The 14,852-nt window shown below is 41.0% G+C and overlaps 1 protein-coding gene across 2 annotated transcripts in view; it reads left to right on the top strand.

The window, feature by feature from the left end:
* CDC42 (cell division cycle 42) overlaps positions 1–14,360 on the top strand; it is a 52,858-nt gene extending 38,498 nt beyond the window's left edge. Inside the window, exons 4-6 of one of the 2 annotated variants that reach the window (XM_049775067.1) lie at positions 6,382–6,491; positions 6,612–6,809; positions 13,450–14,360. In XM_049775067.1, the coding sequence (XP_049631024.1) occupies positions 6,382–6,491; positions 6,612–6,809; positions 13,450–13,539 (398 nt within the window). In that variant the 3' untranslated portion in view covers positions 13,540–14,360. Of the gene's footprint in view, positions 1–6,381; positions 6,492–6,611; positions 6,810–11,958; positions 12,816–13,449 lie in introns of those variants that run through there. The other variant, XM_049775066.1, reaches the window with a different exon arrangement.
* Positions 14,361–14,852: the final 492 nt, after the last annotated feature.

Genomic DNA, 14,852 nt, shown 5'->3' with positions numbered 1-14,852 from the left:
ACTCCTGGCTATGTGCTCAGAAGTTGCTCCTGGCTTGGGGGACCATATGGGACACCGGGGGATCGAACCGCGGTCCGTCCAAGGCTAGCGCAGGCAAGGCAGGCACCTTACCTTTAGCGCCACCGCCCGGCCCCTATTTTTTGATTTTTTTTAAGGTTCTGTGGAGCTAACCTTTGTGAGTTCTTTGTATATCCTAGATATCAAAGGATGTTTTTATCTGATGAGTTGAAGGCAAAAATTTTCTCCCAGTGAGTCAGCTGTCTTCTAATTTTAGCCTGTGTTTCTTTTGCCATACAGAAACTTTAGTTTGATATAGTCCCATTTATTTAAATTTGATGCTATAACTTTTGGGGGGGGGGCACACCAGGCAGTGCTCAGGAATTACTCCTGGCTTTGCACTCAGAAATAGCTCCTGGGGGGCCGGTGAGGTGGCGCTAGAGGTAAGGTGTTTGCCTTGCAAGTGCTCTCCAAGGAAGGACCGTGGTTCGATCCCCCAGCGTCCCATATGGTCCCCCCAAGCCAGGGGCAATTTCTGAGTGCTTAGCCAGGAGTAACTCCTGAGCATCAAATGGGTGTGACCCCCCCCCCAAAAAAAAAAAAAAAAAAAAAAAGAAATAGCTCCTGGCAGGCTCAGGGGACCATATGGATTGCTGGGATTCGAACACTGTCCTTCTGCATGCAAGACAAACACCTTACCTCTATGCTATATCTTCTGCCCTGATGCTATAGCTTGCCACTGGCATTCTATTATCGAAGACTTCTTTGAGGTCTAAGTCTTGAAGTGTTCTGCCTATGTTCTCAATGAACTTAATGGATTCAGGTCTGGAGATCAGTGATTTTCTAATGATAAATCAGGCTTTTATTTTTCGGTGGTGGATGGGGGTGCAGTTTTTCTGACTTCCTAGTCAGAGATCACTCTTATTGGGGGCCTGGGAGACCCCAGTATGTAGTTCTGGGGATTGAGCCAGGCCTGGCCAGCCACAGGAAAGGCAGTTCCTTAACCTGGAAAATAGGTAACTAGTACAACAATCTCTATCATAATAGATGGGGGTTTTGTTGTTGTTTTAGTTTGTTTTGGAGCCACACCTGGGGGTGCTCAGGGGTTACCCCTTACTCTGGTAGGCTGGGATGCTTGGAATCAAACCGGGTCCCTCTCAGGTCGGCTGCATGCAAGGCAAATGCCCTACCGCTTTGCTGTCTCTTTGCCCCAACCTTTCATATTTTTGTTTCTTCTCTTCCACTCAGTTTCTTTCTCCTTGCTTTACTCTGGGGCAGCAGAATTTCTAAATATTGTTTTTTTTGTTTTTGCTTTGTTTTTCGGCTTTCTTTGGCTTTGAGACTTATTGTTACCTTTCTCCCATCCCTCTTGCTGCTGTTTAGATAACTGGGGCTCTCACAAACTGAGGCTTTTACACTTTAATTTGTTGTGCTTGGGTGGGTGGTATTTGGGGACAGTACATCTTTTTTTGGTTGCTGTTGTTTGTTTTTTTGTTTTTGGGTCACACCCAGCAGTACTCAGGCCTTACTCCTGGCTCTATGCTCAGAAATCATTCCTGGCGGGGCTGGTGAGGTGGCACTAGAGGTAAGGTGTCTGCTTTGCAAGTGCTAGCCAAGGAAGGACCTCGGTTCAATCACCCCGGCGTCCCATATGGTCCCCCAAGCCAGGGGCAATTTCTGAGCGCTTAGCCAGGAGTAACTCCTGAGCATCAAACAGGTGTGGCCCAAAAAAACAAACAAACAAAAAAGAAATCGCTCCTGGCAGGCTCAGGGGGACTGTATGGGATGCCGGGATTTGAACCACTGTCCTTCTGCATGCAAGGCAAATGTCTTAGCTCCATGCTATCTCTCTGGCCCCCAAGCACATCTATTTTTGTTATTTTGGCCATATTCAGCTGTGCTCAAGAGTTGATCCTGGATCTATGACCAGGGATCGCTCCTGGTGGGTTTGGGGAGCGATAGAGAATGCTGGGGATTGTTTCAAGTTGGCTGAGTGTAAGGCAAGCACCTTACCTGCCGTATTAATGCTCCAGACCCCATCCGCCCAATTTAATTTTGGTGTTCACACTCCTGGTTGTGATGCATTATGGGACAAGGAGTTGTACTCTTTAGTTATATGTATATATATATATAGTTAGATATATATATGTATATATATAGTTTTATATATATATGCTCGTTGGGGGTTACTGTGTTGTTGCCGCTCTTGCCAGAAGTTATATCTCCTGACCCTGGTGCTTACATCATTTTTCAGCTGTGTTATTCACACACTTGGTTTTAACATTGCCAAAAATAGTGCTACTGGGGCTTAAAGATACCAACGCTGCCAGGTACAGACAGTATTGTTGCCACGATCATGCTCAGCGTAAATGGCAGCACCCAGGACTTAACTCATAACACTATCCTTGCAGGGCAGCATTCTAAAATCCCTGAACTAGGTCCTAGGATATGTTTCTTTTCTAGAACTTTAATTTTAATTTATTTCTTGGTTTTTTGGTGGTACTGGAGAATACTTTCAGTAATGTGCAAGTTACAACATGGAACCAAGAATGAAATATGGAATTCCTAGTCCTAACTCCCCAGCTACCCAGTATATATTTCTTTTTGGTGGGGGGGGGGGCACACCTGGTGGCACTCCGGGGTTTACTCCTGGCTCTCTGCTCAGAAGTTGCTCCTAGGGGGCCGGAGCGGTGGTGCTAGCAGTAAGGTGTCTGCCTTGCAAACACTAACTAGCTAGTATGAATTGTAGTTCGATCCCCCGGCGTCCCATATGGTCTCTCAAGCCAGGAGTAACCCTGAGCATCACCGGGTGTGACCCCAAAACAAAACAAAGGGGGGGGGGAAGAAGAGGGAAAGAGAAAGAAAGAAGAGAAAGAAGAGAAAGGAGAGGGAAAGAAAGGCAGAGAAAAGAAAAGAAAAGAAAAATAAATCACTCCTGGCAGGCATAGGAGACCATATGCCTGCCTGGATTCCAACCATCTTTGGTCTTGGGTCGGCTGCTTGCAATGCAAATGCCTTACTGCTGTGCTATCTCTCCAGCCTCCCAGTATATTTCTTTTCATTTTATTTCTTTTTTTCCTTTTTTTAAATTGGTTTTTGGTTTTTGGATCAGCACTCAGGGCTCTCTGCTCAGAAATTGCTCCTGGCAGGCTTGCGAGACCATATGGGATATCGGGATTTGAACCACCGTCCTTCAGCATGCAAGGCAAATGCCCTCCCCCCATGTTCTCTCTCCAGCCCCCCAGTATATATTTCTTAAGAGCCACAGGTTATTCACCTACTATGTACTTAATCCTATTGAGGAAATTTAACATCTATAACTTTTGGGGGTCAGGGACATATTCAGCAGTGCTCAAGGTTACTCTAGGCTATGATCTCAGAAATTGCTCCTTGATAGACTTGGGGACGCTATGAGATACCAGAGATTTAACCAGGATTAAACTGGAGTTGGCCGCATTCAAGGCAGATGCTCTACCTGCTATGCTATTGGTCTGGTCCCATATATAACATTTTAAACTTTCAATCTATGGTGAGCTTTTTGATTTTGTGAGTTCTCATTATGCCCCTTACAGAAATTTTTAACTACGTAGGCACACTCTTTACTTAGCGAGGTATGAATGGTAGGAATCTTCTAGGTATCTACATTTTTTGTGTTTTGTTTTTGGAATAGACTTGCTTTTGGAGCAAATGTTAGAATTTAAGCAGTGAGCTGATATGTTGCTGTGATCTATAAGTTTTTTTTTTGGGGGGGGGGGGTTCTAGCCAACAGAGTCTAGGGCTTGTTACTGGCTCAGGGATCATTCCTGGAGGGCTGGGGGACATCCTGGTTGTTGGGAATTGAACTCGGTTTGGCTGTGTGCATGACAAGTAAGTACCCTACCATGCTTTACTTACTCTCTAGTCCCCTGCAGTATATATAATTTAGTAATATTTCCTAAAACCCTTTTTTGAGGGGGTTTTGGTTTTTTAGGCCACACTCAGTTATGTTTAGGGGTTACTCCTAGCTAAGCGCTCAGAAATCGCTCCTGCATGGGGGACCATATGGGACGCCAGGGGATTGAATCGTGTCCATGCTAGGCTAGCACAGGCAAGGCAGGCGCCTTACTGCTTGCTCCAGCCCCCTCTAAAACCAGTTTTAATGGAGTGAAATGTATTTGATTACACTTTAAAGAATGATAAATAGTAATGCTATCTTTTATCTTGAGAATAGCTGTTCATGATATTTAGAGGTTAAATTGTTTCATTTTTATGAGGTGAACAGTTTTATTGAGGGAGAGAGAGGGGGAGGAGAAGGAAAGAGAAGAGAGAAGAAAAAAGGAGACAGACAACTCATAAAGCAAAAGAAGAGGTACTATGTATTCTGGTGCTGATTGGTGTGCACTTGTGCACCTAGAGATTAAATTTTAGCTGGTAAATTGTATTTGAATATTAAGAGTTATGTTCATCCTAGGAATTTATTCTTATTTTCTTACATGCAGCATACGCAGCAAGTTGGGATATTCTTTCTTGTTAAATGAATAATTTTACTTCTGATTTTTCCCCCCCTGGAAGGAAGAAATATTTTTATTTCTTGGAGGACTTGTTCATCACATGTAAATGGACTTATTATTGCTCTAGACTAGATATTATAAAAGAATGGTTATATAGTTTCTTGTGAATATTCAATGTGAATAGAAGGTTGGTTGTGTTGTACAATAAGTTTTCTTTTTGTTTGTTTGTTTTTGGGCCACATCCAGTGGTGCTCAGGTTACTCCTGGTAGGCTTGGGGGATCACATGAGATGGCAGAGATCAAACCTGGGTCAGCCCATGCAAGGCAAAACCCCTACTTTTTTTTTTTTAACCCCTACATTTGTGCTATCCGTCCAGCCCCATATTTGACATTTTTTAGATCTCTTAGTGGTGATACTTAGGAATCTAGACATGGATCCAATTTTGATGCTCATTACAGATTATATTAATCATTACTGATTTCACTATATATATATATATATATATTTTTTTTTTTTTTTTTTTTTGGTTTTTGGGTCACAGCCGGCGGTGCTCAGGGGTTACTCCTGGCTGTCTGCTCAGAAATAGCTCCTGGCAGGCACGGGGGACCATATGGGACACCGGGGTTCGAACCAACCACCTTTGGTCCTGGATAGGCTGCTTGCGAGGCAAACACCGCTGTGCTATCTCTCCGGGCTCCCTGATTTCACTATATTAAAAATGAATCTATTTCTTTGCCAGGCACCTAACGTTTGTTAGGGTTAATGTATTTTGGGGACTGGGATAAGAAGAGTTTGGGCCACACATGGTCATGCTTGGGACTTTCTTCTGGCTCTGTATTCTGGGATTGCTCCTAGTAGTGCTCTGGGAACTAAACTGGGGTTAGCTGTAAAGCAAGCACCTTACTCGCTGTATTAGATTGCTCCAGCTTGGATTTTAAGTTTTTTATAGTCTTAATTTGGATTTAGCCCTTTACCTTAAGTTTCTGTACTGTCTTAAAGGTTTTTATTGTATACTTCTGATGTAGAGTTTTTGTTGTATATTTATGCTTATGCAAGGATTTTGTTTGTTTGCTTTGAGCCATTCCCAGTAAAGCTCAGGACTGACTTCTGGCTCTATACTCAATGGTGACAGCATGCAAAGCAAGCACCCTACACACTTTACTATCACTCTGGGGCCCTAGAATGAAGTGGATCTCCTCACATCCTCTCCTTGCCCTCTCCCCATTTTGGGCCAGAGCTGGCAGTGCTCAAAGGTTATTCTTAGCTCTCCCTTAAGGAGTACACCTGGCAGTGTTGGGGGTGGCAGGGCATGTGATACAATATGAGATGCCAGGAATCAAATGTGTCACACACCCTATTCACTGTACTATTGCTCTGGTCCCCAATCATTAATTATTTCTATATAGCAGCAGTTATTTTGGGGCCATACTTGGCACTACTCTGGGGTTTGTTACTCCTGGCTCTGCACTCTGCTCGGGCAGTGTTTAGGGTATATATGGTATATGGGAATTCAAATTTAAGGTAGTTGGCTTGCAAGGCAAATGCCCTGCCCACTGCACTATTGTTCCTGCCCCATTGATTATTTAAAAAAAATTTTTTTGAGCTGGAGCAATAGCACAGTGGTAGAGTGTTTGCCTTGCACGAACCATCAACCCTGTTTGGACCCTGGTTCAATTCTCAGCATCCCATATGATCCCTTGAGCCTTCCAGGAACGATTTCTGAATGCAGAGCCAGGAGTAACCCCTGTCCCAAAATTCAAAAACAAATTTTTTTTAAATTTTTTGTTTTATCCTGGGGATTGAACCTGGGTTGGCTGCATGTAAGGCAAGCAGTTTATCCACTGTGCTATCCCTGCCTTCCCTGCTGATTTCTCCAATTTGTTTTCTTTCTAGGACAAGAGGATTATGATAGATTACGGCCACTGAGTTACCCACAAACAGATGTATTTCTAGTCTGTTTTTCAGTGGTCTCTCCGTCCTCATTTGAAAATGTGAAAGAAAAGGTGAGTCTGTCTTATGTTTTTACTCTGAAAAAGGTTATTAAATTTCTGTTGACTTGTAAATAACTTTAGAGGTTTGTGGCTTAAAATAAAGGTATATGTTTAAAAATCTATTTTTCCTAGTGGGTGCCAGAGATAACTCACCACTGTCCAAAGACTCCTTTCTTGCTTGTTGGAACCCAAATTGATCTTAGAGATGATCCCTCTACTATTGAGAAACTTGCCAAGAACAAACAGAAGCCTATTACTCCAGAGACTGCTGAAAAGCTGGCCCGTGACCTGAAAGCTGTCAAGTATGTGGAGTGTTCTGCACTCACACAGGTGAGGACTGATGTGGAGCCCCTACCTTTGTTATATGGAATAGTGTATTTTTTCGGTTTCAGAGATCATTTCTAACAGGTCCACAGTGCTCCGGAAAGCTGCCCAAAAACACTACTGCTACTATCAACTTTGTAATGTATATCCCTTTGCTTGCAATCTCTTTTATGGAAATTATTAGTATTTTAAGTGAAGCACTTCTTGGTAAGCTTCCATGTGTTATATAGAAGGAAAATAGAAAAGTTTTAGATTAGCACATATTCATGAGAGTATGTGAATTCCCAATTCCCTCACTCCTTTCCTTAAACTTATTTTTGTTTTATTTTTCCCCAAAATATTCTGATTTTTCAATTGTATAACACTAGATGCTATAATTTTTGGGGAATGTTTCAAGAGGGGCAGAGAGATGGTATTATTTTGGGCTAATTCAGTGGCAGATAGGTAATTTATCTCCACAATTTAAACATTCATGTCAGAGAGCCCTATATATATCTCAAGCAGGCTTCTTATATTATGACACTTATTCCTTTGTTGTTTTTTTTTGTTTTGTTTTGTTTTTGTTTTTTTGGGCCACATCCTTTTGATGCTCGGGGTTACTCCTGGCTAAGGGCTCAGAAATTGCCCCTGGGTTGGGGGGACCATATGGGATGCCGGGGATCGAACCGTGGTCCTTTCCTTGGCTAGCGCTTGCAAGGCAGGCACCTTACGTCTAGCGCCACCTTGCCGGCCCCTATTCCTTTGTTTTTATGGTGGCATTCCTTAATTAGTTTTTTCTTTGTCTCATTTATTTATTGGAATTCTTATAGTTTGATGGAGAACATTATTCTGTGGACAGAAAACAGTGTTAGAGTATTAAGAGTAAGAATTATAATGTACCGATAGACCTTCACCATCTCACCTTCAAAAAAACCCATATTGTTACTTTATTTTTGTTTTTGTTTTTGCATCATATCAGGTGGTGCTTAAGGCTTTTTCTTTCTTTCTTTCTTTCTTTTTTTTTTTTTTTTTTTTTGTCACACGGGCAGCGCTCAGGGGTTGGGTTACTCCTGGCTCTGTGCTCAGAAATCACCCCTGGCAGGTTCAGGGGACCATATGGGACACCAGGATTTGAACCACCATCTATCTGCATGCAAGACAAATGCCCTACCGTAGTGCTGTCTTTCTGGCCCTTAAATCCATATATATATATATATATATATATATATATATATTATTATTATTATTATTATTATTTTTATTTTTATTTTTTTTGGTTTTCTGGCTTTTGGGTCCCACCCAGCAGTACTCGAGTTACTCCTGGCTCTATGCTCAGAAATCACTCCTGGCAGGCGCCGGGGACCATATGGGATGCCGGTTTTGAACCACTGTCCTTCTGCATGTAAGGCAAACGCCCTACCTCCATGCTATCTCTCCGGCCCTAAATCCATATTTTTAAGTACAAGGTAAATGGTAGACATAATTATATGGCATGCTTTTATAAAGTATTTAGTATGTAGGGCCTTGTATATAAGTTAGTCATCTTGATTTAGTGCTAGATTAGATAATTAAAGATAAAAATAAATTTGAGCCTACATGGTGGTGCTCAGGGCTACTCTTGGTACTGTGCTCCAGGCTACTCAGGCTGCTCAGAGTCCTTAGTGCAGTATAGGAGATTGGGCCAAATGCAGAGCAAACATCTTAACCTCTGTGTATCTCTCTTGGTTAACCAGATACTTCAAAGGTGGATTTAAGGTCTAACATTATTTTTCAAAATAATTTTCAAAATCTAGCTTTTGGGGCCAGAGCGGTGGTGCTAGCCTAGTAAGGCATCTGCCTTGTGCGTGCCAGCCTAGGACAGACCATGGTTCTATCCCCTGGCATCCCATATGGTCCCCCAAGCCAGGAGCAATTTCTGAAGGATTAGCCAGGAGTAACCCCTGAGCGTCACCGGATGTGGGCCAAAAAACCAAAAAAAAAAAAAAAAAAAAAACCAAAAAAAACCCAAAACTAACTTTCCTTGGCTGTTGAAAGTTTTGCTACAAAAAAGTTGCTTAAAATGTCAGAAGATGGGGGGAAAAAGGTCAGAAAATGGGGCTGGAGAGATAGCATGGAGGTAAAGGCATTTGCTTTGCACACAGAAGGTCGGTGGTTCTAATCCCAGCACCCCATATGGTCCCCTGAGCCTTCAAGGAGCAATTTCTGAGCATAGAGCCAGTAGTAACCTCTGAGCGCTGCTGGGTGTGACCCAAACCCTCCCCCCCCCCCCCCAAAAAAGAAAAGGTCAGAAGTTTTTATTGTATCTTCTAACACAGAGAACTATGAAATATTTAAAAATAAATTACTTGTTTCTGTGTGTTTCGATACCGCAGGATAAAGTTCTTGTGTGTGCGAGTCTATATATATGCATTGGGGGAGGCTACATGCTTCATTTTATAACTAACTATATAAATCAGTTTCATATAACTATCTCTAAATATGGGATATGGAGGCAGATTGTCCTTTCGGTCCAATTGTAAGAAATTAAAAACTTAATTTAAAGAATTGGATGTTTCCATATAAGGTTTTTTTTTTTTTTTTTTTGGGTGGGGATTTGGTTTTTGGGTCACTAGTGGCAAGCTCAGGGGACAATAGGGAATCCCAGGAATTGAACCTGGGTCTGTCTCGAATCTCCACATGCAAACAAATGCCCTACCATTGTGCTGTTGTACTGCCCCTCATATAAGTATTTTTAAGTGCTAATGGTTTTATATAGTAAATGATCTTTTTTTGGGGGGGGGGGTCACACTGAGCAGCCCTCAGGGTTACTCCTGGCTCTGGGCTTAAAGTTGCTCCTGGCAGGCTCAGGGGACCATATGGGGCGCTGGGATCCCAACTACTGTCTATCCTGGGTTACTTGTGTGCAAGGCAAAAGCCGTACCACTGTACTGTCTCTCTGGCCCTATAGTAAATTATTTTTATAGAAAATGGGAGTTTGAAAAGGTATTAGCAAATACAATTTTTCTCCAAAGAGAAGTTAGGAAATTGTGTTTTCTGGTTGTATTTGAGATGGTTGGGACTCCAAATTCTGTTTCTTAGCTCCTATGAACAGAACTCAGCATATATTTAGACAGTGTGGGTAAAGCAGAAATTAATCTTGTTAACTCAGATAAGTTGATTTTTGTTAATAAGCAAGAATTTAATTTGAGATGCACTAGTTTCTGGTGTCCTCCTTTTTCTCCTTTTTCTTATTTTCCTATTTCATTCATTCTTGCTTTTATATATTATTTGACTTCCAGTGTTTTGCTCCACGATATGCTGAAAGAATTTCAAAGGAACATTGATGTTTTATTTTGTTTAACACGTTATAAAAGACATAAAAAGAAGAAAAACCTTTTGACTTCTTTTTGTTGTTTTGTTTTTTGGGCCACACCCAGAAGCACTCGGGTTATTCTAGGCAGGTTTGGAGGACCATATGGTATGCAAGGGATCAAACCCAGGTTGGCCACATGCAAGGCAAATGTCCGACCTGCTGTGTTATCTTTCTGGCCTCATTTTTTAACTTTTTTTTTAAAGAAAAATGGAATGTGGGCCAGAGAGATAGCATGGACGTAAGGCCGTTTGCCTTTCATGCAGGAGGTCATTGGTTCGAATCCTGGCGTCCCATATGGTCCCCCGTGCCTGCCAGGAGCAATTTCTGAGCCTGGAGCCAGGAATTACCCCCTGAGCACTGCCGGGTGTGACCCAAAAACCACACACACAAAAAAGAAAAATGGCATGTATAATTGTGCCAGGTTTCAGATTTTGTTGTTGGTGAGGTAAAGAAAGGGAAAAAAAAAAATGTGTGTGTGTGTGGAGGGGGTAGCCTGGCTCTGGAGTTCTGAGACTTTTGAGAAAATTTGTACTTGGGATCAAAAGGACCTGAAAGAATGTCAAACCTTTTGGGGCTGGAAATATCTGCTCTACTAGTATATGTAGATATATCTGGGTAGAACAGATTTGTTATACTTTTGAGGCCCTGGGTTTGATCCCTATCACCCTCTTTTGAAATAAAAGTTAGAATTCTTTGGTTGGTCAATGGTGCCTTTAGCTTAGCTGAGTCTGTAAGACCATCCAAGGTTCCAGGACTACCAATTCACCTGGTTAATACGAGTTCTGACTGAGTTTATGTGTATATCTGTATCAGTCCTCATAGGTAGTTCTTTGTTTTCACTCTATGCTTTATGCTATGATATTCATGCAAACATCTTAAAGCATTGACTGCTTGCTGAAACTCATTCCAGAACCCATCCTTTTTCTCATGACTTGGGTGGTAGTTATTTGTTCTAATAATATTGCTGAATAACTGAAGTGTAAGCTGTTTCTAGAGTCTGCTCTTTAAACTTATTCCTGTTGGTACTGTTGAACAATTAACACTTTCTAATTGAGCCTTTATACTTTGGGAAATCTGTTCACTCTAAAATCCTGATTAATCCTACTCAGATGTTAAGTCTAGAAACTTATAGCATGCTTGATAGTTTGCTGTTTGTGTCCTTCAGTTATTCAGGGGCTGAATTCACAGAAAGAAACCTGGCATTTATTTATATTTATTGTTTGAGCCCAGACTTGACAGTGCTCAATAACTACTCCTGGCTCTGTTTGAGGAGGTTGCACCTAACAGTCCTGGAGAGACCATGTTGTATTGGGAATTAAACCCAGACCCACAGCATGCCAAGCAGGTACTCAGCCATTGTAGCAGTTTCTCCAGCCCAGGAATGTGAAATTTTTGTACATTTGTTTCAGAATGTAAATATTATACTTAATCTTTGGAATACTGATATATTCCATATTTGGTGAACTCAACTCTCCTCAACTCTCCCTTCCCCTTCCCCTCTTTAAATATATATTTTTCCTCTCCTGGCATTTTCATTAAAATATTATATCTGTAGAATTACAAAAATGCTGTTTTAGAAGTTAGGGAATGCATTTTCATAAAAATTTTTTTTGTTGTTGTTGAGGAAACTTATTTTTAGGTAAGAAATTTCTGTTTGCTTATCTATTTCCTTAATAATGGATTTAATATAGAAGTTTCTGGCAGTTTTTCATTGACATTGCTTCTGTGAATTCAGCCCATTTAATCCAGACTGCTGTTATATCTGCAAGTCTTTCTAATCCTCTAACCTGGCTGCTATTCTCTCTCCTCCCCTCTGTCTTGTAGAGAGGTCTGAAGAATGTGTTTGATGAGGCTATCCTAGCTGCCCTCGAGCCTCCGGAAACTCAACCCAAAAGGAAGTGCTGTATATTCTAAACTGTTTTCTTCTTTCCTTCTTTGCTGCTGCTTCCTGTCCCACTACTGTAGAAAGATCGTTTAAAACAAAGGAATAAAACTGTCCTGTTTGAAAGCCTCTGCGTTTTTTACTTTCCACCTTAGAGCAACCTATGTATTAGTTATAATCAAGAATGCAATATCTTAATAGAACATTTTTTGTGATTAGTAGTTAAGTTGGATTTATTTAACTTTTAACTGCTTGAGTTGTCCGATGCTCGGCTTTTTGGTTGGAATACTATGGCAAAAGAGAACTTGGTCTGGTATTAAGATTGTTTTCTGATAGAAAAGAAGAGTTTCACACATCTAGATCTTAGTTCTAGATGGAGAAAATAACACAAACATCATTTTGCTCTTATGATCAATTGTTAATTGTAATTGCATGACAAACTTTATGGGAAAAGGGGTGACCTGCTAGTAGAGTGTATTGGGAAGGGGGATTCTTCTCCTGAATTCTTTTGTGCAGTGAAACTTTGTGTTGCTATTATTGCTTTGGCTGTCTGTGCTTTAGTGAAGTATTTGTCTGGGGTGGGAAAGATATTGATTAATGTATTTGTTACTGCTTTATGAGATCATTTATTACATTATCTTAATAGCATCCATTTTAACAGTTGACTTAAGGTTTGTTAATTTTGAGATGTAAAGCTGCCACCTTTATATTTCTGCTTCTGATTTTATTGTTGTGAGGGAAACATAATTGTGGTTACCTTCAAATTTTGAAATTAAAAATATACAATTGTTTGTATAAATGCCTGATGGAGCTTTATTCCTATTGCACTGACTGGCACTTACTGGCTCTAGCTTTACATTTGTATTTGGAAGCTACATTTTTGCTTCCTCAAGTTCCCTAGGTTCTAATTGGTGGGTTAAAGGGAGCTCAGAGTGATTATCTTCGATGCAGCCACTCTATTTCTCGTCTTTGCTGCCCCTTCCATAAGGACTTAATTTCCTGCACCTGTCTTCTTAGTCCTGTTTCATATTCAGTGGTTTCATTTTGAATTGCAGAGCAGCTTCACATGTTTTATTTTCTTTTTCAATTTAAACTTTCAGTAGCATAATATAAAACTCATTGAGTGAGCAAAAGGCACCTGTGCCTCTTTACTCCTTGTGACATACATTGGTCTGCAAAACTGCTTTCTCAAAGAACCATGGACTCATTCATGAGCATCTACTCATCTGTTCCTGAGGTGCTGAATTCTTCCATTGCCCTACCTGGACAAAATTTGATGAAGTCAGATGATCGTATTGAGATTTAGGGTTATTTATAATGTTTCATTCTTTGCCAACTTTGGAAATGTTTGAATATTTAAAATTTAATATTCATCTTTGTTATACTGAAAATCAGACTGCCCATTTTCTTTTTCCCCCTTGCCCCCTTTTCAGAAAGGCCTAAAGAATGTATTTGACGAAGCAATATTGGCTGCCCTGGAGCCCCCAGAACCGAAGAAGAGCCGCAGGTGTGTGCTGCTATGAACATCTCTTCAGAGTCCTTTCTGCAAAGCTGGTGTTGGCATCATGCTAAAAGAAATGTTTAAATCAAACTAAAGATTAAAAATTAAAATTCGTTTTTGCAATAATGACAAATGCCCTGCACCTACCCACATACACTCAAGCAAGACAGGCCAGGCCTATAGGTCTGGCCTTTCCCCCTCCAAATACTACTTAATTTTGCGTAATTGTGTATTTGTCAGAAAAGTGATCAGTGCTAGGTTTTTTTTGTTGTTTCAAAAATTTTTTGTTTAAAAGCAAGGCATGCTTGTGATGACTCTGTAACAGACTAATTCGAATTGTCGAAGCTGCTCTGGAGAGTTATCTGGGGCATCTAGTATTGTCATTTTTATTTTTGTTTTTGTTCTTTTTTGGGGGGTGGGGGAGTGTATGTGGGGTCTTTTTATTTAGTCCTTTTTATTTTTATTTTTAAAATCAGTAACCATTGGATAGCCCTTAAGGGGAAGAGGATGAATTGATTCCACATTCTACTTCCTAAGTCTAGCTTAGAGAATATGTTCCCCACCTGGTGCTCTTAGGAAGGAGTATAGCAGATGACTCGTTTAATAAACATACTCCTTTTTGAAAGTTGCCTTTTTTCTCCACCCCTGAGTAGGTTCAGTATTTGATGAAACTCATGAAAGTGGAACCTGTTTTGCCTCTCCTCTTTTCTAGGATGCACTATCTGTTGACTGTGACTTTCAAGGAAATTTGTTAGCCATTTGTTTTCGTTCTTTTCCTCCTTGAAGTTAATTTCTAACTTCGCTAATAAATGGAAAGTATTGCACCTTTTGAAATACACCAAATGGATTGAATACATAATTAAAAAAGCATTTTTCCCTTGTCAGTCATTGTCTTCTGTACTTAGCATAGATAAACAGTTTAATAGTATATGATACGGTGTTCCTGGAACAAAGCAAAGAACTGGTTCATAGAGGAAATATATGAGGATGGTGTTAGAGGACAGATGTCCTTGCAATGATTCACATCCTCTGCCAAGTTATGAGGGTGGAGACCTTCATTAAGAAGCAAGAGATGGGGCCGGGCAGTGGCGCTGGAGGTAAGGTGCCTGCCTTACCTGCGCTAGCCTAGGAGACGGACCGCGGTTCGATCCCCCGGCGTCCCATATGGTCCCCCAAGCCAGGAGCGACTTCTGAGCGCATAGCCAGGAGTAACCCCTGAGCGTTACCGGGTGTGGCCCAAAAACCAAAAAAAAAAAAAAAAAAAAAAAAAAAAGAAGCAAGAGATGGGGTGGGGGTAGGGAGAATTAACAACATGGGGACCAGTCAGAGGAATCC

Source organism: Suncus etruscus, chromosome 6, assembly GCF_024139225.1.
Source record: "Suncus etruscus isolate mSunEtr1 chromosome 6, mSunEtr1.pri.cur, whole genome shotgun sequence".
NCBI classification, from domain to species: domain Eukaryota; kingdom Metazoa; phylum Chordata; class Mammalia; order Eulipotyphla; family Soricidae; genus Suncus; species Suncus etruscus.
Note: the sequence above shows the minus strand (reverse complement) of the source record. Positions and strands in the feature narration are given on the sequence as shown.